General features: G+C 34.2%; 2 protein-coding genes and 1 pseudogene across 3 annotated transcripts; all 3 read right to left on the bottom strand.

Annotated features, from left to right (window-relative positions):
- Nucleotides 1–7692: 7692 nt before the first annotated feature.
- LOC143627138 (vacuolar-processing enzyme-like) lies at nt 7693–10777 on the bottom strand. Its single transcript, XM_077097030.1, has 9 exons — nt 10567–10777; nt 9758–9922; nt 9517–9673; nt 9336–9421; nt 9051–9250; nt 8560–8608; nt 8261–8464; nt 7979–8167; nt 7693–7890 (listed from the first exon to the last, which is right to left on the bottom strand). Exons 1-9 carry the CDS (start codon nt 10750–10752, stop codon nt 7708–7710), a joined length of 1419 nt encoding a protein of 472 aa, XP_076953145.1. The 5' UTR covers nt 10753–10777; the 3' UTR covers nt 7693–7707.
- Nucleotides 10778–12051: 1274 nt separating this feature from the next.
- On the bottom strand, nt 12052–14495 carry LOC143627137 (vacuolar-processing enzyme beta-isozyme-like; annotated as a pseudogene). The gene is made up of 9 exons (XR_013152542.1): nt 14263–14495; nt 13984–14148; nt 13725–13881; nt 13546–13631; nt 13207–13466; nt 13053–13101; nt 12748–12941; nt 12484–12675; nt 12052–12395 (listed from the first exon to the last, which is right to left on the bottom strand). The product of XR_013152542.1 is annotated as a vacuolar-processing enzyme beta-isozyme-like (transcript).
- Nucleotides 14496–15561: 1066 nt separating this feature from the next.
- Nucleotides 15562–19270, bottom strand: LOC143627135 (hsp70-Hsp90 organizing protein 3-like). Its single transcript, XM_077097026.1, has 8 exons — nt 18721–19270; nt 17775–18170; nt 16658–16946; nt 16484–16569; nt 16168–16391; nt 16012–16078; nt 15860–15919; nt 15562–15772 (listed from the first exon to the last, which is right to left on the bottom strand). The coding sequence occupies exons 1-8, from the start codon at nt 19261–19263 to the stop codon at nt 15659–15661; spliced, it is 1779 nt and encodes a 592-aa protein (XP_076953141.1). The 5' UTR covers nt 19264–19270; the 3' UTR covers nt 15562–15658.
- Nucleotides 19271–20897: the final 1627 nt, after the last annotated feature.

The raw sequence follows: 20897 nt of genomic DNA, 5'->3' as shown, positions 1-20897 counted from the left end.
GGTTTACGTTGGTCTGAACGATTTGTTACCAATTGCTAGATAATTGATCATATGATTGTTTGATTAGATTGAATACGATAAAACATATAATTACCCTTAACTGAGTCACACTGGCAAGGACCGTTTGATAACCAGTGCCGTGTGTAAAGCGATTATTGATGTCTAAGGTTTTGTCTGATTGATCAGTCTGTAGTTAACCAGTAATAATTAATCTGCTAGGTTGCATGAGATTACAATAGGTTGCTTACTTGAATTCCTGGGTGTGATTTGCTTTGTTAATTGATTGAAACTTCTTTACTCGTTTGCTTGTTTAACTCTAAATTTAAATCATTGCTTGTGTGATCAGCACTAAATCTGTTACTTCATAATATTAAAGTTGCTTACACGAATCACATTGACCACATACTCCTGGTGGATACGATACCTTACTTATCCTATCTAGATAGTTTAATTAGGTTTTTGATTGACTCAAACGACGGTCATCATAAATCACCGGCCTTTTGTTTATAAAAATGAAAAAAATTTCACATATTCATATCTTAGAAAAGCTAGAAGTCTAGAACTCATAAGACAAGGCTTTTCAATGGTGAATTTAATTAGCAAGTCTAAGTAATGAATAATTTTATTTGAACTTTCATTTAAATAACCAATTGAAAACTGCAATATTAGATAAGATCACCTGTTAGCAATCTCATTTCTTCCATTTCTAGCTCTTCCCGTGTTCTTCATTTCTCTAGAAAATGTCTCAACGCTACTTGTTTTCTTTCGACACAGGTCTTTGTCATATGTATTGTGCCAGGTCATCTTACATAGATCTCAGAATTATAACTGATCTGTTTGGTATTAGCCTTCTTAGTATAGCAATTTCACTTAAAAAAACAAAAACAAAGGCTTAATGGTAACCTGAAGAACCTATCATAAGTAGAAAGACTTTAAAAGGTTTCTTTCAACACTATGTCGCTCTGCATCTGTACACAGAATCAGAAACCGAATTGCTTACAAAAATCACCAAAAGTAAATAAACTTATATCATCATTTATCACATTAAAACCAACATAAAATCCACAATTACTTAGAACTCCTGTTTCTACATTCTAAACGCAGTACCTTGAATCTCACATAGAAAAAATAAAAAAAAAAACCTATTACATATTTACATTCATATCAACATACAACAACCAAAACTAAATTGACAAAAATCTTTCTGGTTCTTAGTAAACCATTGAAACACTATATATATTTGCAGCAATCCTTCCTCTAGTCTGTAAATAATGTACCCTTTCCATTTTCACTCATTTAATGACTTACAGGCCATGTCTTTCAAATATTAAATGATTTGCTGGTCATCCCTTAGAAAGAAAAAAACAGCTAAGAATAAAACAAATTCAACTTTGTTATACATGCATAATCAGCACCAGAACATTAATAAATTAAAAGCTCAGTTTCATTTACCTAGCATTCATACAACTCTATTACACCCATGAGCTGGTTTCGTATCATGCCAAATGGCTCATTAACCATGATCCAGTACCATATTATAACATAATTAAATTAAAGCTACCAAATGGCAGAATTAGAAACTTTTCATTAGTGTTGGAATCCATAGTTCATTTTGTTAAACTTTTACTAAAGCTACCAGCCTACCAAACTGCACCATGTAAAAGAGTTCCCAACAGAAAAAAAGCCTGATGAAAGTAGAGAAATTGTACCCGTTAAACTACACCATGTATAAGAGTTCACGTATTCAAAATTTCTATGAAACTTGCACATATACATGTTTGATACAATCTAAATCTAAATACATGAATAACATCGGCTACAACACAACTACAGGAAGAAATTCGTATATGATATATAAACAAACGGATATTTAATTTAGCAAAAGATAATTGAAAATTACCTTCTCCATAGTAATTCAGAAACGTTGGTGTTGTCTAAGAACACAATAGAATTGAAATAGATGTTAAAATGGGAAAGATGGAGATTGATGTATATACCTTGAAGATTGATTAGCAATCCCTTTCAAACATCAGGGATTTTTGGTTGTTCGATGTTTAAAACTGGTAGAAGATTTAGGGTTTTTTTCATGTGCTTCATTGGAGGGCTTTTTTGAGAAAGAATTGTCCAATAAGTTGTAACCACGTGTCAGATTGGGAGCGAATAGAGAAGGTTTGACTGTATTAGCGTAAAAAACAACCCTTAAAATCTCTCTCCGATCAACAAGTGTCCTCTAAGATTTTATTTTATTAGAAAAGTACGATAGGATAGGGATAGGATAGTCAAATTATAATAATAAAAAATAATTAAATAATAGGCCTGCTCAGGATCAAGCTCGTTTAGTGTCCGTTTAGTTACAGTTTGTTTACGAGTCCAAATTATTTGAATCAACATATTATGTGGGTATTTTTCGTGTAATCTACAAATATTATCAGATCAAATGTGTGGCTTGAAGTTTTTTTTTCAATCTCAGGTTTTTAAACAAGGGACGTGTTGTATTTTTTAAGTAGGGGCGGTGTGTAAAGAAGCCGAACTAAGCCGAGCCTTAGCTTGACTATGCTTGAGCTCGACTTGTTTTCACTTATGTGCAAGCGAGCGAGCTCGAAGTAGTCTCATTTCGAGCTCCTTTTCTAAAGCTCGAGTTTGGTTCATCAAATTATTTTTCAAGTATGGTCTCAGATCGTTTATTATTTATTAGTTATATAAATTTTCATTAAATTCCATATAATTTGAGAAAACAATTAAACATGCCTAAGCTCAGCTCGACCTTGGGTTAATATTTTGTTGTGAGATGCACGTGCACCATCAATTGTTAAAGAAGCTAGCTAGCAATTAGTTAAACAAGTATCTCAAACCATAGAAATGAATCTGTTATCATACTCTTTCAACATCACCAACTAACATCAACCACAATCACATTCCTTTAAAACAATTACATATGAAATCGCATACCTTTAAAACCATTCGCCCCCCCCCCCCCCTCTCCCATTCAATTCATATTTCACCATACTCTCTCAACATCACCAACAAACATCCACCACTTGACCACCACCGACGCCACCTGGCCACCGCCACCACCGTCACTACTACAATTGTCACAACCACCTTATCACCACAACTACCACCATCGCCGTAGCTGGCGCCCCCACCACTGTCGCCATAACAAATTTAGTTTGGTATTTTTTTTATTTTGAGATAGATGTATTTTTGTTATTTTTATTTCATTTGTGTGTTTTTTTTCCGACCGTCGCCATAATCCATTTCTTTCCTTTGTCTATTATATTCTTTCATTTCCTTCTTTCCTCATTTCATTACAGCGACTAAATATATCCTAAATTTTGTTTTTTTGTGACTTTGGTCACTTTGAGTGCACGTGCTTAATCCATTATTGCGGATCAAGTCCACTTTAGTAAAAAAAAAGAGTAAAGAATACACAAATTGATGACTAAATGTTGATCTCAAAAAGTATTTTGATCAAATTAAATTCCCGAGAGTTTTGTTACATCTTTAAACATATGACTTAAATAAGGTTATGCTTGCCCCTGATATATAGAAGTGGATGGGAGCTTAAACTTTAATTTATCATTTTAACTTATTTTTATCTTACCCACGTGATAATAAAACTACATCAAACAATCATATTTACAATACTATCAATGAATTTATAACATAGTTAATATAAGATAAAGTGTACATAAAATGCACCAATCAAATGAGACGAAAATAGACTATATTTTCTAACAAGACAGTTGAAGGAAAACATACATGGTCACACCAACTATAAAAAGATAAGAAACACAAATTATGTTTGCATCAAAGTGATTCTTTGTTTCTAAATTTTTTGAGATAGCATGGATCCAGTGTTCATTTAGCAATTTGAATCTAATATTATTTTTTATTATTTATTTCTTTATGAATCTAGCCAATTTAAATCCTTAACTAAATGTCGCATTTCAAACAATAACTGCTAACATTTTGATTGCATATATTTTTCAAAACATAAAAGCACCTTCCTTTATATATTCAAGCCAAAAACCAAACTAAGAAGGAATTGATTGTGCTGACATAGTGTATGAAGTTTGAATCTGCATAATTTTTAATTATAGACATAGTGATCTTAAACAAAATAAAAATTGACATGTTTACAAATTCGCATCAAAGTTGAGACGTATTGGTATCAATTTCCATGGTACAACACATGAAATTTCGACTTATTAGCATTGTTGGCATAGTTATTAAAAGCGTCAGGTGCACTTAAGGCGCATAGGCCTCTCTAAGGGCATAGGCGTTTGGCGCAAAAAAAGCATGGACCTCAAAAAAATTAAGCGCACTTAAATTAAAAATTGGAAAAGAAAATTGTAATGGAAAATGTCATTTTTTTAAATACCAAAATATTTCAAAAACATAATCCTCGAAACAACCAAATTGTTCATACTTGAAAATGAAATTTTAAAATAATAAACATTAAAACAAAAGCCAAAAGATCTTGTTTTGTGATATTCATTATTATTAACAAATGTCATTCATTAAAGTCCTTAACAAACGACATTGCATATGCAAATCACAAAGCAAGATCTTTTGGCTTTTGTTTTAATATTTATTGTTTTATGAAATTTCATTTTCAAGTATGAACAATTTGTTTGTTTTGAGGATTATGGTTTTGAAATATTTTGGTATTTAAAAAATTTACATTTTTCATTACAATTCCAATTTTTAAATTAGTTGCGCTTAATTTTTTTTGAGGCCCACGCTTTTTTGCGCCTAGCGTCTAGGTGCTCAGAGAGGCCTACGCGCCTGACGCTTTTAATAACTATGCCAATACTGCTAATGAGTCGAAATTTCATGTATTGTACCATGGAAATTGATACCAATACGTCCCAACTTTGCTGCGAATTTGTAAACATGTCAATTTTGATTTTGTTTAAGATCACTACGTCTGTAATTAGTAATTATGCAGATTCAAGCTTCATACACTACGTCAACACAATCAATTGCTTCTTAGTTTGGTTTTGACTTGAATATATAAAAGATGGTGCCTTCAAAACATATATGCAATCATAATGTTAGTAGTTATTGTTTGAAAAATACACTATGTGTTTTTAGTTTAGGATTTAAATTGCCTAGATTTTTTTTCATAAAAAAATAAATTAGATTCAAATTCCTAAATGCACATCGGAATCATGCTATGCCAAAAAAATTATAAACAAAAGATCTCTCTGATGCAAACATGATGTGTGTTTCTTACCTTTTTTATAGCTGGCGTGATCATGTATCTTTTTCTTCAAACGTCTTGTTAGAAAACATAGTCTTTTTTCGTCTCATTTGATTGGTGCATTTTTAGGTACACTTTATCTTATATTAACTATGTTATAAATTCATTGATAGTATTGTAAACTATGATTGTTTGATGTAGTTTTATTATCACGCGGGTTAAGATAAAATACTTTTTTGACTAAAGTGGACTTGATATGCAATCATTGATATTAGTGGCAAGTGTAACCTTATTTAAGTTATATGATCAAATACTTTTTGAGATCAACATTTAGTCATCAATTTAGATATTCTTTACTTTTCTTTTGACTAAAGTGGACTTGATACAATATTTATGGTATATTAAGTCGGCTGTAATGAAATGAAAGAAATAATAGAATGGAAAAAGGAAAAAATGAATTATTACAATTTCTTTCTCTTGTTTGTTTGGTTAACATATTAAATAAAATAAACTATCACTTTATGTTGTTTGGTAGAAAAAAAACAAACATAAATGAAATAAAAATAACAAAAATAGATTTATCTAAAAAAATAATTACCAAAATAAATTTGTAATAGCGGCGGTGGTGGTGGTGGTGCCAGCTACGGCGATGGTGTAGCGGTGGCGATGATGTAGCGGTGGCGACGGTGGTAGCAGTGTTGATTTGGTGGTTGTGACGATTGTAGTCTTGATGGTGGTGGTCCAGGTGGTTTTGATGATTCTAGTAGCGATGGTGATGGCGGCGGTGGTGGTGGTGGATGTTAGTTGGTGTTGTTGAGGGAGTATGGTGAAAGATTGAATGAAATGGAAAAAAAAGGGGAGGGGATGGCTTTTCGAAGATATGTGATGATTTCATTTCATTGATAAACCAAACACTTAATTTTTCATCCCCTCACAATGACTCATTCCATTCCTTCATATCAAACGCTATCTTAGTTTTTCTAGAGGGCACACACAATTGTGACGGCTGATTTTGGAGTTTGACGGCTTGGTAGAGAGCAAGGGTAGGAGTAGCAATGAGTTGGTTTGGGAAGGGTTTATGCATTCCCAAAACCCATATTTAGTTAGTAAAGTCCATACTAATTCCTAAACCCGCCAAGCAATTACCTAAAGCGTATTTTTGACCGAAAACTCATCGGGTACTTGTCGGGTTTTGATAAATTATAACTAGTCAATTACATTGGGTAAGTAACTATTAATTAATTACAAAACATAATTGTTATAAACAAGTATTAATGAATAAGACTCCAATTTTCATATGATACTTTCAATTCTACTAAAAAATATAACAGGATCGGGGGTCGGATGCCCCTTGTTTGCCCCGCTAGGCCCTATTTTTTTTTAAATGTATATGTTTTTCTATGTAAACGATATGTATTTTTAATGTTTAAAGTCAATTATATAACCAGTTTGATCTAGTTGCAAAGGTGTATAACTTCCAACCAAAATGTTGTGTGTTCTAGTCTCATTTGAGTCATGTTTAAGCCTATTTTTATACTAAAGTTTTTACACAACTCAAATCATAACTAAGTAACCCCATTTAAAAATTTTAATTAAACCCAACAAAATACTCATTTTACTTAATGCCCAAAATATTTTTCACCTTCAGCCCAAAATATGTTTTCAATTCTCGGAAATGGGCCTTAAATACAATTAAAGGGAAAAACAATTCCACCAAAAATAAATAATTATTTTTAAGGTATAATGTCGTGTTCTTTAGGTATATAATCAGGTAGGTGGGGTTATGTTACGTGTAATAAGACATGTTACAAATCTCATACATGTCTCAAACTTACGAAAATGCCAAACCCGTACCATACCCTGATAATAAATAATATTAAAGAAAAAACTTCACCTATGGCGACAACATGTTGTCGCTGACCCTTGCAGATGCAAAGTTTGAAGGATTTTAGATGAAAATAAAAATTGTTGTTAAACAATTGTATATTATTAGTTGTTTTCTTTTGGTATTGAGACGAGCCACGTCGGATACATATCGCCGCTAAAACCGCTAATCATTCCAATTATTGACCCATACACATTCTAACCCTCTATTTTAAACACCCATCATGACCGGTATCCATCTTGACCCAAACACATTCTAACTCACCACCCAATCCAACCCAACCCATTCGTATTGCCGTATGTAATATATATATATATATATATTCAGTGTTATGAATTTTCCAATATGTATGCAAGCTAAATGAACGTGGGTTTGTGATGAAAGTGGGGATTGGTGACGTATCATATACCTTATAAAAATGAAAGCTGGTTAACAAATCTTCTTCCTCCATTATTTTTACCACAACAGTTACAAGATAGAATGGTAATCAAACAAGATTAACCATGCATACAGATTGAGCTTTGGTTCCAACTTGTGTAACCATTATTACAGAATGACAATAAAAACAACTCCTCGGGTCTACCACCGGTTTCATCATGTAAATATGTTGTGATCAAGCACTGTAACCGACAATAGCAGGATTCCATCGCCCCATTTTGTACGCGCTGCATGCGTGCTTTGAAGCTTCGTTCATGGCATTGTTAGTAACTCCATTGTTACATAAGTTAGCGAATGTTCGAGTATGTTTCATGCCATACTGAGTCAATGATCCACAATATTTCTCATACGTTCGAACCTTAATCAGTCAAAACGTTCAATAAGTTAACAACCAACGTCAAGAAATTAAATTACGATAATATAAAAGAGAGATTTTGTATTTGCACCATAGATTTGAGACATCCCCAATCGTCCACAAGGGCTGATCCTTCGTTTCTCACTGATTGATGTCCGTTACTTAAATAACTTTTGATCATATCGACACTACTATCCAAATGCGCCCTATGTGCCGTTATTTCCTTGATTTGCTTGGATAGTTCTTCCTTTTGTTGTGACCCTTCTGTTAATTTCTTGTGCTACAAAGAATATGAAATGACATTCATCAATCCGATGCTATAAAGGGGTTGATCAGATCGAATAAGTATCACATGTATTTTGAGTATACATACCCTTAGCCACATTGAATAAAGATCCGCATCTCTTTCGTTAATTACACCCATTGGGTCCGAAGATTGAAATGGGTTTGCGGATAAGTTACCAGGAGTAGAACCTTGATAAACCGAAACAGTCTCATTGGTTATTCCTAGTACTGTACCATATTGCATCACATGAGATCCCTCATCAGAACCGTTATTGTAAGTCCTTGTCTTCACCTATATAATATTGTATGCACTTTTGTTTCAATTAAACACTTGCTAATTCATTAACATTAAGTATATAAAGCTAAAATAAAAGCTCTAATATCAACCTTTAAGTATTGTTGTTCCAAAGTTTCTTGCCTTAAATCATGAGAGTCACTAAGAACCAAAAGACATGAACAAGAGGCCAAATCAATAGCATAATTAATAATAACCACAAGAAAATACTACTCATTCTAATGCTAACATTTGCTAAATTTAATAAATTATGTAAGACACAAGGGCCGTCCCTGAAAATCGTTATAATTTTTTGGCCAAGGGCGAGTAGAAATATGGGTCCTTAAGTTCAAACTTTTTTATTAGCGTTTAAAGTTTTAAATGGACTTAAATTGGGACTTATAAAATGCGCTTAAATGTGCGTATTTTTTTAAATGGGCTTAAACTTGGGCTGCGATTGGTTCTCTTTAAAATATACAGATTTTATATATAATTTCTGAAAATGATCTTGGAGATCAGGCCTCGGACCGTCACCTACCCCGCCCTCCCCAGGGCCAGCCCTGCAATCACTCTATATATGTAAAAAGAAACCAAAAAATAATACCTGTCTTCCATCCATGAAACACTGAATAAGTCACCTAAGCAAGTATCGAACCCCGGAGGTGGAGGAGGGTTCATACCAGGACAATATGTGGCCCAGCCGAGTTCATCTGGTTTAGTTGATGTTATCACATACATGTTTATTTCAGTAGGCATCAGACCTTGAAAAATACTTCCACTATCACATGCTTCAACATATAAAACCTACATTCAACATTCAAATTATTACTTTCTTTATCCAGATCAATAATTAGTGTTAAATTAATCACTAGCAATATGCATATCTTACCATCTCATCATATGTTCCCATTGCATGTTTGGTCTCCAAAACACTGATAAAATCATTTGCGTAAATGTAAGGTCCGCTTGGCGTACCTTTGGTAATAATTAACACAGCAATTTTGTCAATAAAGAATAAACATTAATTTTCATATTAGTTAGAGAACCAAAAATGATGAAAACATGTTTACCAAGAATTCCAGGGCCACCATGATCTGTGTAATACACAAATATCCTATCCTCGGGTTTGCTTGCTACAACTTTCCCACTTCCACCCTGCACCCCCGTTTCATTGCCAAGAAGCACAGCATAGAAATTTTCCGCGGTCACACTTTCACCAGTATAATCCTAACATGATTTAAAGAAAACATTAATGCACTTTTTTTAAGTTTTCACAAGCAATTTATGCATTGTATTAAACTGTGTTTAAACCTTTGGCACACCGGCGTAGACATCTGAGCCGTTGGGACTGTTGATTATGACTCCTGGCCGTGGATTGCTTGGATCATTGGCAATATCATCGTACATAAACACAATTATATTTTCATCCTTCAACCCACCACGTTTTAGTATCTGGTATGCGTGACAAACATTTGCCTGGATTGATGTAAGAAGTATGTTATGTTTAAGTCATCTAGTGATTGATCAATCCATGAGGAATGTTATATTTATTAAATGATGGTTTGAGAAAATAAAATAGAAAAAATAATCTAGACTTATATTAATGGAATTATACTAAGGATTAAAGGGCATAATTAGTGTCACAAAACCTTGTATACCACATGATGTCAAGATCCTATTAAGCCACATCATTAAATTATTTTCTTTTCTTTTTAGTATTTTTTCGTGGTCTTTATTAATATGTTAATTTTTAATGTTTGGGTCATTGGGTGTTGGCGAATTTACTTTTTTTAGTTTACCTACAGTAACATCACAAACCTATCTGATATCATCGACATTGTGCTCACTTTCCTTTTTGTAATATGTGGGTTGAACTGACTGAATAAATATTGTTTTAAATATGTTGTAATATTTTTTTTTGTAGCGTGATCTATATGTATTAATGGCATTTATCATCACGAATAACCGATCGACTTAATTATTGTCGCTTTGATCATAAGTTGTACAAGTGTCAATGAACCAATGTGATGGTTCGTGAAAGCAGTGATAATTAGCATGCATAAATACGCATGCAATCGATCGGAACATGTACGTGTGTACCTTTACTTAGAAATACTCACCTGATGACGATAATTTCCGTACCCATTTGAACCCGCAAAAAGAACTGCCCACGTAGTGCTATCGTCTTGTGGTTCATTAGAGAGGAATCGATGGAACAAGCTTGGCCGCGTAGCATTGGAGTGATGCGCAACAAGCACAATTAGTAGTAACAACTTGAGTTGGAAAACTATGTTCGGGTTCGTCATATTGAACAAGAAGATTGCTGATATAAATGGATTCATGTTGACATATATATATATATATATATATACTGTAAAGCTTTGCTTAGGTTTTCTCAAACAAGAAACTCTAGCTGGCTAAAAATATTACAGACAAAAAGAGTGTACCAGAAACAATGGTCAATGATAATATTACAAACACTATATGTTCATTTGGTACGAAGATATCAATGTCCAAACTTTGTTTTTGGCTTCATTAGTCGAAAAACTTCACTTTAATTAATCGAGTTACAACGACATATTTAACCCGAGAAAAGGTAAAATATCCATCTTTAGATTTGGCGTAGGCGTCTATAACAATAGAAACGTTTTTTTAAAGACAAACTCACACACCCATAAATATAGTGGTTTTTTTTTGTCTTTTTAAAATGGTGTTATTGTAAAAAGTATTTTTCCAGTTGGTTTCTTAGAAAATAGAATGATCTAGTGACATGATTAACGTGAATGACATAATTACCAAAAACTCATAGCCTAATATTATTAAGGTGTGTTAAAATGTGTTCGTATTCAAGTGGTTGAATGTTCTAGTCTTATGATAGATTGTTCAGAATTAGAAGCATTTAATTAGAGAGTGCGTGAGTTAGCCGTTATAGAAGAAAATTGACATATAAATAAAAGTATACCATTAGCACGTGTTGGATAGATTGGTAAAACTTAAAGCTCTTCTCAACTTCACAAGTTCGAATCATTTGAGGGTTTGAACAATTTTCAATTTCCTTGTAGCTTCATATTTACATTTTCACTTCTTTATAGAAGTGACTCCCTTTAAAAACTAACAACACACTAACCAACAACCGAATCAACCGTTCAACAATTTAGCACATGTTAACTGGTTTTCTCCTCGCTTAAAATTAATCATTCGTGTTTATTCCATTCTCTTTTAAATGAATTGGTGGTACCTAGTATGGTCTAGTCCAGTTCTCATAATAACTAAAAAGATACTGTCATTTTGATATTAAAGATGATGTATACTTATAGTTTGAAGTTAATGTATCAAAAATGCTTCTAGCTAAAAAGTTTGGTTAAACGAAGCTTTGATTAATTTTATAAACTCCGCCTCGATTTCTTCTGTGTATTGACGATCTGTGTCAAAAGCTCCGATTGAAATAAAGAGTTTTCTTACATTTTCTACCTTATATTAGACATTACATGTAATAATATCGTATCCATTAATCAAATAGAGATATTGTAAAAGACAGTGTTATTGATTAATAAAAATGAAGGTTGGTTAGAATATCTTCTTCATGCATTTATTATTACTACAACAATTACAAGAATACAATAGATCAGTAATCCAACAAGAAAAGGTTCAATTTGATCTTTGGTTCCAACTTGGGCAACCATTATTAATCATTGACAATTTTTAACAACTAAAAAAACAGTTCTTCGTTCCTTTGATGATCAACGAGTGGTTTCAAAGGTAAAAATCAAGCACTGTAACCGACAAGAGCAGGATTCCATCGCCCCATTTTGTACGAGCTACATATGTGCTTTGTGGCTTTATCCATGTCTACATCGGTAAATCCATTGTTACATAAATCAGCAAATGTTCGTGTATGTTTCACGCCATATTGAGTCAATGATCCACAATATTTTTCATATGTCCGAACCTTAATCAGTCAAAGCGATGAATAAGTTAACGCACAATGTCAACAAATTAAATTTTGATAAAAATAAAATAAAGAATTGTATTTTCACCATAGATTTGAGACATCCCCAATCCTCAACAAGGGCCGATCCGTCGTGTCTCAGTAATCCTTGTTCGTTACCTAATAAATAACTTTTGATCATACCGACACTACTATCCAAATGTACCCTATGTGCCGTTATTTCCTTAATTTTCTTGTATAGTTCTTCCTTTTGTTGTGATCCTTCTGCTAATTTCTTGTGCTGCATACAATATGTAATGAAATCAATCCGCTGCTAGAAAGGCGTCAATCATATTTTTTTAAGCATACGTACCGTTTGCCACATTGAATAAAGATCCGCATCTCTTTGGTTAATAACATCCATGGGTCGGAAGATGGGCTTGCGGAGTATTTCCCTGGAGCAGAACCTTGGTAAACCGAAACAGTCTCATTGCTTATTCCTAACGTACCGTATTGCATCACATGAGATCCATAAGAAGAATGGTTATTGTAAGTCCTTATCTTCACCTACATATTATTTTGCATAACTTTGTTTCAAATTAATGCTTGCTCATGATTCATAAAAGTTAAATCAAGAAAATGCAAAAAAAAGAAAAAAATGAAAAACCGAACACCAACCGCTAAGTATTGTTGTTTCAAAGTTTCAACCGTTAGATCTTTCGAGTCGCTAAGAGCCAAAAGTAAAAAATAACAGAACAATCAGCAACTTATATAACACTTCATACTTGTAGCTAGTGTTTATGGTTGGTTTTTAAAAATTAAAAATGTGTACCTGTCTTCCATCCATGAAATACTATATAAATCACCTAAGCAAGTGTCGAACTCCGGATCTGGAGGAGAGTGTTTGTATCAGGACAATATATTGAGGATAATTCAAACATGCAGCGAGCACTTAATCGATTACATACCGTCACAATATGCGGCCCAACTGCTTTCATTTGCATTTGATGCTGTTGTCACATATATGTTCAAATCTGCAGCCGACAGCCCTTCAAAAATACTTCCACTTTCACATGCTTCAACATATAAAACCTACATTTAACATTCAAATTATTAGTTTCTTCGTCTAGATCAATGATCGCTATTATATCGAGAGTAAAATGTATTTTACCATCTCATCATAGGTTCCCATTGCATGCTTTGTCTCCAAAACTTTGATAAAATCATTTGCGTAAATGAAAGGACCGGTCGGCATACCTTTGGCAAGTAACACAACAAGTTTTGTAAATAAAGAAGATACATTTTCATATTAGTTAGAGAAAAACAAATGATGAAAATGTGATTAATTACAAAGAAGTCCAGGGCCGCCATGATCAGTGAAATAGACGAATATCTTATCATCCGGTTTGCTTGCTACAACTTTTCCGCTTCCACCCTGAACCCCCGTTTCATTGCCAAGAAGCACAGCGTAGAAATTGTCCGCGGTCACACTTTCACCAGTATAATCCTGACACGGTTTAAGGAAAACTTTTACGAGCTGTTTTTTCTTCTTTCACAGCTGAACCAATAATATATATGTGACAGAATTTTTTAAAATAAGATAGCGTACCTTTGGCACGCCCGCGTAGACATCTGAGCCGTTGGGTTTGTTGATTATGACACCCGGCCTTGGATTGTTTTGATCATTGGCAATATCATCATACATAAAGACAATTATGTTTTCATCCTTCAACCCTCCACGTTTTAGTATTTGGTACGCGTGACAAACATCTGCCTGAAATAATATAATAAGTTAATAACACATAAGAAAAGACTGGTCAAATGGACATTTTATTTATTTGACTGGTCAAATGGATATTTTGATCATTTTCCCGAAGAAAGTACTCACCTGATGACGATGATTGCCGTACCCGTTTGAACCAGCAACAAGAACCGCCCACGTAGTACCATTTCCTTGTTGGTCATTAGTAGAACTGAATGGGTGGAACAAGCTTGACCGGGTAGCTTTGGAGTATTGTACCACAAACACAATTAGTAGTAATAATTTGAGTTGGAAAACTGTGATCCCGTTTGGCATATTGAACAAGAAGATTGATGATTCGATGAGGTTAAACATATGTGTCGATACATATATAGTGTAGAGGTTTGCTTAGGTTTTCCCGAACACGAACAAAAGTACTCTAGCTGTCTAAGAATATTACAGCAAAAGTATTGTACGGCCGTACGGGTCAAGGAACAATGGTCGCAACAATAATAAGATTACAAAAACTTTGTTAATAACTTCATTTGGTACGAAGATATCAATGTCCATATTTTGTTTTTGTGCTTCATTACTACAGAAACTTCTTTTAGTGAAGTTGCAATGAACCTTTTAACACCCAAGTAAAGGTATAAAATAACCCATCTTAAAATAGGGTCTACCTGGTTGAACCTTTAGCGACAGCATGTCATCACGGCCTAAAAGTAGTTTATTAAATTTTTATCTTTAATAGAAAAATCAAGTCGACCCCTTTTAGCGACAACATACCGATGCAAATGCTTACCTATAGCAATGACCTATGTTGCAATGACAATTCTCCTTTTAGCATCTAGGTTCTACCGACGAAACTTTTGCGACGAAAGCCGTCAACAGAAGCTATCTTGAGAGCATTATACCATGTGTCATAAAACAGTGAATAGGTAGCATGTATAGAGGAGAGAGGATAGAGGGGAGAACACAATTAAATAACTTATTATAGCATCTAATGATATAGAAGCCAAGTCCCATCTTGAATCGGTTTAATGTATGAATTCCAATATTCTTTGGATGTTAATTCGACATTAAATTCATGGGAAACAGATCAAAATGTCCATTTTGACTGAATCCAATTGTGCACGCCGCACGCCTAATGCAAAACCAGGTGGCCCGCCTAAATGCAAATCATCAAATGACGACTTTAATTCAATCGGTGACTGTCACGCCCACACATAGTAATCCAGGTAGGCTTTACAGTTGAAACAATGAAACCAAACGAACGTCTTTCTTTCTAAATTCATCATCTTATGCATTAGATGGGAATTAAGGTAATCGCAACTAATTAGTAAATCATGTAATGTCTTAACACCTAAGTGGCTAAACTTGCCATAAGCCTTATCAAATATAGCAAAAAAACGATAACACGAACATTTGGATGACCCAAAAGTTGAAAACAAAAATCATCACCATCCCTCAACAATACAAAACAAAACAAAAACTTTTATCAGTTTTAATCTACCACCAAACAAATGAATGATCAAGAAACATTTTATCTCATCTGCACAATGCCAGCACTAATCAGTTTCTGTATCTTGTTCATCACAGAAGGATTCTTCATGTGATCCTGCGCAGCCTTCGGGTTCTCTTGTAGATCTTTCAAAACCTGTAACCAAACAAGATCCAAAATTTTACAGCTTAAAAGAAAAAACAACATTTTACAAATGAAGACGGTCAAAGAAACGAAACATACTTGTGCCATAACAGGATCCGTTAGAATATTCTGAATCTCGGGATCTTGCATGGCCTTCGCCTGCAAATATATAACAATTACATGAATTTCAGTATTTGTTTTACACCGCTAATAATGAGAATTTGAGCGTTATAAATAATCAATCCACAAACCTGTCTCTCTTTTAGCTCATCGGGTGTCAAATCCCCACGGGTGGCTCGGTTAATTTGTTGAACACAGCTGCAAATAACAGGAAATCACATTACCCTTTTATTAGCTTAACTGTCACTACAAAAACTAGATAAAGTAATAAAGATGTGTGATTATACCTTCTTACGCCTTCAAGCAACTCGGGGTTTTGAGGATCATGTTTCAAACCCTCCTGATACGTCTCTAAAGCTTTGTCAAATTCTTTCATGAAAAACTGGATTGCACCTTTTCGTGTGTATCCTTTAGAGAACTTCGGATCAATTTCTATGCACTTCTCTGCATCCTTCAAACCTTCTGGCATTGCCCCAAGTTTAGTGTAGCAAGCAGCTCTATTACTGTATGCCTGTTAACAAGAGACCACCCACCATGTAAATGTGCTTATATTTAACAAAAAAGATGAGTTGATCCCACAAGCTTTTCGATTTTGTCACTTACCTTTGCATCTTTGGGATTCCTTCGCAAAGCTTCTGTGTAGTGCTTAATAGCCTCGGGGTATTTCTGCTCCTTAAAGTATTCATTTCCTGAGAGATGTTTGTAATTTAATCAACAAATCAGCGGGTTAAAAATGAAAGATAAACCGAATGAAGCTCTGGAAAAGAAAAACCAAACCTTTTTCACGTTCTTTTTCACCAAGTTCAGGGCTATAATATTCTTGTTGTTCAAGATCCTTCTTTGCTCGCTCTGCATCATTAAGCCTCTTCAATGTGTCGGGATTACGATGCTCTGTCAGAGCTTTTTGGAAAGTTTCAATTGCAGGTTCATAGTCTTTAGAGGTTTTTGCCAGTTTGACCAATGCAGTTCCTTTTCTTGTTAAAGCTCTTGCAACCATCTTGTAATCCGAACGAAGCTCTCTTCCTCTCTCCACGGCTTTTTCACAATCTTTGATGCATTCATCATACTGAGAATTATAGAAACTTGATTTACTACTTCTATAGTGTGACATTAAATTTCAAAGCCAAAAATGATAATCAGAAGACTAGGGGTGTGCACGGTTCGGTTTTGGTCGGTTTTGGGCCAAAATCAAACCAAAAATCAATACTTCAGTTTCTGAGTTTTTTAAAAACATTTGGCTTGGTTTTTTGGTTTTGCCATTTCAAATTGAAATCTTTGGGCCGAAAAATATGGCCCAAAAACATTGAACTTGTCTAAGTTACAACAAATAATTGATTATTATACATCTAGGCTAAAATATTTATATTACATATTTTATTAAATTCCTATAACTACTTAAAATAAATAATAATGAAAATCTGTAAATATGGTTCAATTTTTATTGCATGCAAAACCAAAACCAAGCCATAAGTTCGATTTTTACAAAAAAACATAAAACCAAACAGTCGGTTTTTGTTTCGGTTTGGTTTTTTGGTTTTTTTGGTTTCGGATAGTTGTTTTTGGTTTCATGCACACCCCTACATGAAGGCATCATAATACTTAAAATAAATAATAATGAAAATCTGTAAATATGGTTCAATTTTTATTGCATGCAAAACCAAAACCAAGCCATAAGTTCGATTTTTACAAAAAAACATAAAACCAAACAGTCGGTTTTTGTTTCGGTTTGGTTTTTTGGTTTTTTTGGTTTCGGATAGTTGTTTTTGGTTTCATGCACACCCCTACATGAAGGCATCATAATACTACACATGCATGATGTATAATCAAAATTTCAAACTTTTAGCTTTCACATTCACAAAATTCAGAATAAAAAAATTATAAAAGATGTGCATACCTTTCCCATCTCTAGATACACAGCAGCTCGATTTGTGAGGAATGAAATATCAGCATCATCCAGTTCAATAGCCTTTGTATAATGCGCAATAGCGGTTTCAAAATCCTTCTTCTTGTAAGCAGCATTCCCAGCCTCTTTCTCCTTCTGAGCCTGTACTTTCTTCTCCTTAATCTCCCGCTCCTCCTCAGTCACCATAGCTGATTCCACCTCCTGTTCCAGTGACGCTTCCGGTTCTGGTTCCGGCTCTCGCTTCTTCTCCTTCACCGGCTCAGTTTCATCAGCAGGACGTTTCCTCTCTTTAGACGGAGAATCCGGCATCTCCACGTCATCTCCAGGAGCATGAGCTTGCATCTTGACATTCAACAACACACTCAACGCCTGCATAACTCTTTGATCCTGCAAATACAAATTCAAATTTTATTTTTTATAAAGAGTTCTTATTACTACTATATAAGTATAATTCAAAACTACAATTATAACCTACAACTACATTTTCAAATTATAGTACTTTTTAAAAGAGTTTATTATAATTGGCATATAAGTACAATTTACATCCAAAAACGCAATTAATTTACAATTACATATTCAAATTTTAATACTTTTTAAAAGGGAAATTATAATTGGCATGGTTGTAAAAGTCCCTACTAGTTGCCGAATAATCACCATCTTGTCAAAATTGAAAATTTTATAAAATTTATATATTTTATATATATATATATATATATATATATATATATATATATATATATATATATATGTATATTTGAAAAATTATTTAAAAAATTCAAATTTGAAAAATTGCAAACAAACTCCAATCAAATTAATCGCTAGTCCCTGCCGTACCACCTGTGGCTAAGACTTATCGAGTCCTACAACACTGATTACAATTGGTATATAAACATAACTTTAAACCTAAAAATATAAACTTTTTAGACAACCAAAATACCTGCAAATACAGATTCAAATTGTTCGGGTTCCGCTGCAAATCCTTCATCATGTTAACAAAATCCGGCTGCTGCATATAAACTCTGGTAGCCGGATCCGCCGTAAGCTTGGCCCACATATCCACCCCAAACGCATCACCAAACAAATTATTATTATTATTCGAACCACCCGCACGTGACCTCGCACTCGCCGCACGTGCCGACTCGGCATCCTTAAGTCCAGATTTCAAACTCTCATTACTCGGATCAATTTCCAAACCCTTCTTATACGCCAATACGGCGTCGTCGTATTGCTTCAAGCCGTGGTGAGCCGCGCCGAGCCGCGAGTAGCCTTTGGACCAGTCCGGCTTCAGATCGACTGTTTTGAGTGCGTCTGTGAGAGCTTCAGAATATTGGTTTAAGGAGGCGTATGCGGCTGAGCGGTTGGAGTAGAGGACGTGGTTGGTAGGGTTGAGGCTGATTGCGTCGGTGAAGTGTTGGATGGCGGCGGTGTAGTTGCCGGCGGAGAAGGCGGCGTTGCCTTTGGCTTTGGCTTCGTCGGCCATTGGTGGTTTTGGGGATTAGGGTTTTATATTGTTTTATATAAGTACGTTGGTGACTTCTGGAGAGTTCTGGTTATACTATTGTTAGCTAAGTGAATGATGATTGGTTAAATAATAAATTCATATTTTTCGATTTAATCCATCTAAAATTTGTTTAATTGTAAAGTCTTGGTTTTATATTCCATCCTGGCCTATACGGTTTGGTCAACAAAATCAAAACCAGTATATGATATGTTTTAGTTTGGGTTGAAACCAGTTTTTTATTAGATTTTGATCGGTTTTGGTTTAATTTTTGTCTGGTTTCAGTTTAGTTAGCAAGTTTGGAACACGTTTCAACATAATCGATTTCAAACCGGTTCGATTCCAGTTCGGTTAATCAGTTTATTTGCCCACCTCTAGCATATATGGCTCGTATAACCCTGTATGAGTCATGTAGGTCTTCAATTGCTTGTATAGAGGCTGATAGATTCTGACACAATTCAGGTCATATATGGCATGTATAGCCCTATACGAGGCGAAAGTGGTGTATGAAGATCCTATGTCTTTTGATATTTATTAAAAGTAGAAGGTAAACAGGTAACAAGCTGCATCGCAAGCATCTTTTGAATTGCAAAACTTAATCTTTTAAAATTTATATTGACTGATCTTAGAATTATAACATTACTATGGTATAAACACATGTTGGTTGTCAAGATGCGCATTCTCATGTTTAGTCACCTTGCATGAACCAGCTTTTAAAGCGGTCTGATCGATCGTGAAACCATTACTCCCTAATCCCACTAGAGGGAAACCCATGTTAGATCTATGCACACATGTTTTCCTCATATTCATGCAAAGACCAAAATGTCAGTTGGTCGAAGAGATGATCTTTCATCCACGGGGTCAGTCAAGAAATTCATAGGTGCTTCTTTCTTAATAGAATTTTCGGTCCGCATAAATATGTCAAATAGCACCCCCTAACCAGATCGTGTCGGTACTTAAACCCGGGAACTCTTTACAATGTACCGTGTGCTCCCTATATGAGTCCAAACACTCCTTGCGACAAATATGGCATATCTCATTAACCGGGAATAAAGGAATTATGAACTTGATGTCTAAAATTGATTTATTTTAAGACATGAAACATTAATAATTATATAAGTTTTTCTTTGGTATTTGAATACTTTAATCGAATTTTAGTTTCCTGTTTTGAATTTGGCTTTTGAATCGAATTTGATTTCGATAATCGAATTTCAAATTGAATATAAAATTAAGATATAAGACTTTATCTTTGAAATTCGTAAAAAAAACACACTATATTCGTACATAGTGCGCGGTGTTAAAATGAGAACCATTTTTTACAAACTACTTATTCAGTTATCCTTTTGTATTAATGAATTTTGATAAATGGATGGGACCTAAAGGATTTAAAGATAAGTCAATTTATGATTCAAATAATTGGTCCGGTACTAGATGTAGCTTTTCCGCCAGGCAAAATGCCTAATATTTATAACGCTCTGGTAGTTAAGGGTCGAGATACTGTTGGTCAACCAATTAATGTGACTTGTGAGGCACAACAATTATTAGGAAATAATCGAGTTAGAGCCGTAGCTATGAGTGCTACAGACGGTCTAACGAGAGGAATGGACGTAATTGAT

Source organism: Bidens hawaiensis, unplaced genomic scaffold (genome assembly GCF_021521415.1).
Source record: "Bidens hawaiensis isolate Kalapana, Puna unplaced genomic scaffold, B.hawaiensis_p1.1 tig00004599_1, whole genome shotgun sequence".
NCBI lineage: Eukaryota > Viridiplantae > Streptophyta > Magnoliopsida > Asterales > Asteraceae > Bidens > Bidens hawaiensis.
This window is presented reverse-complemented; position numbering and strand designations above follow the sequence as displayed.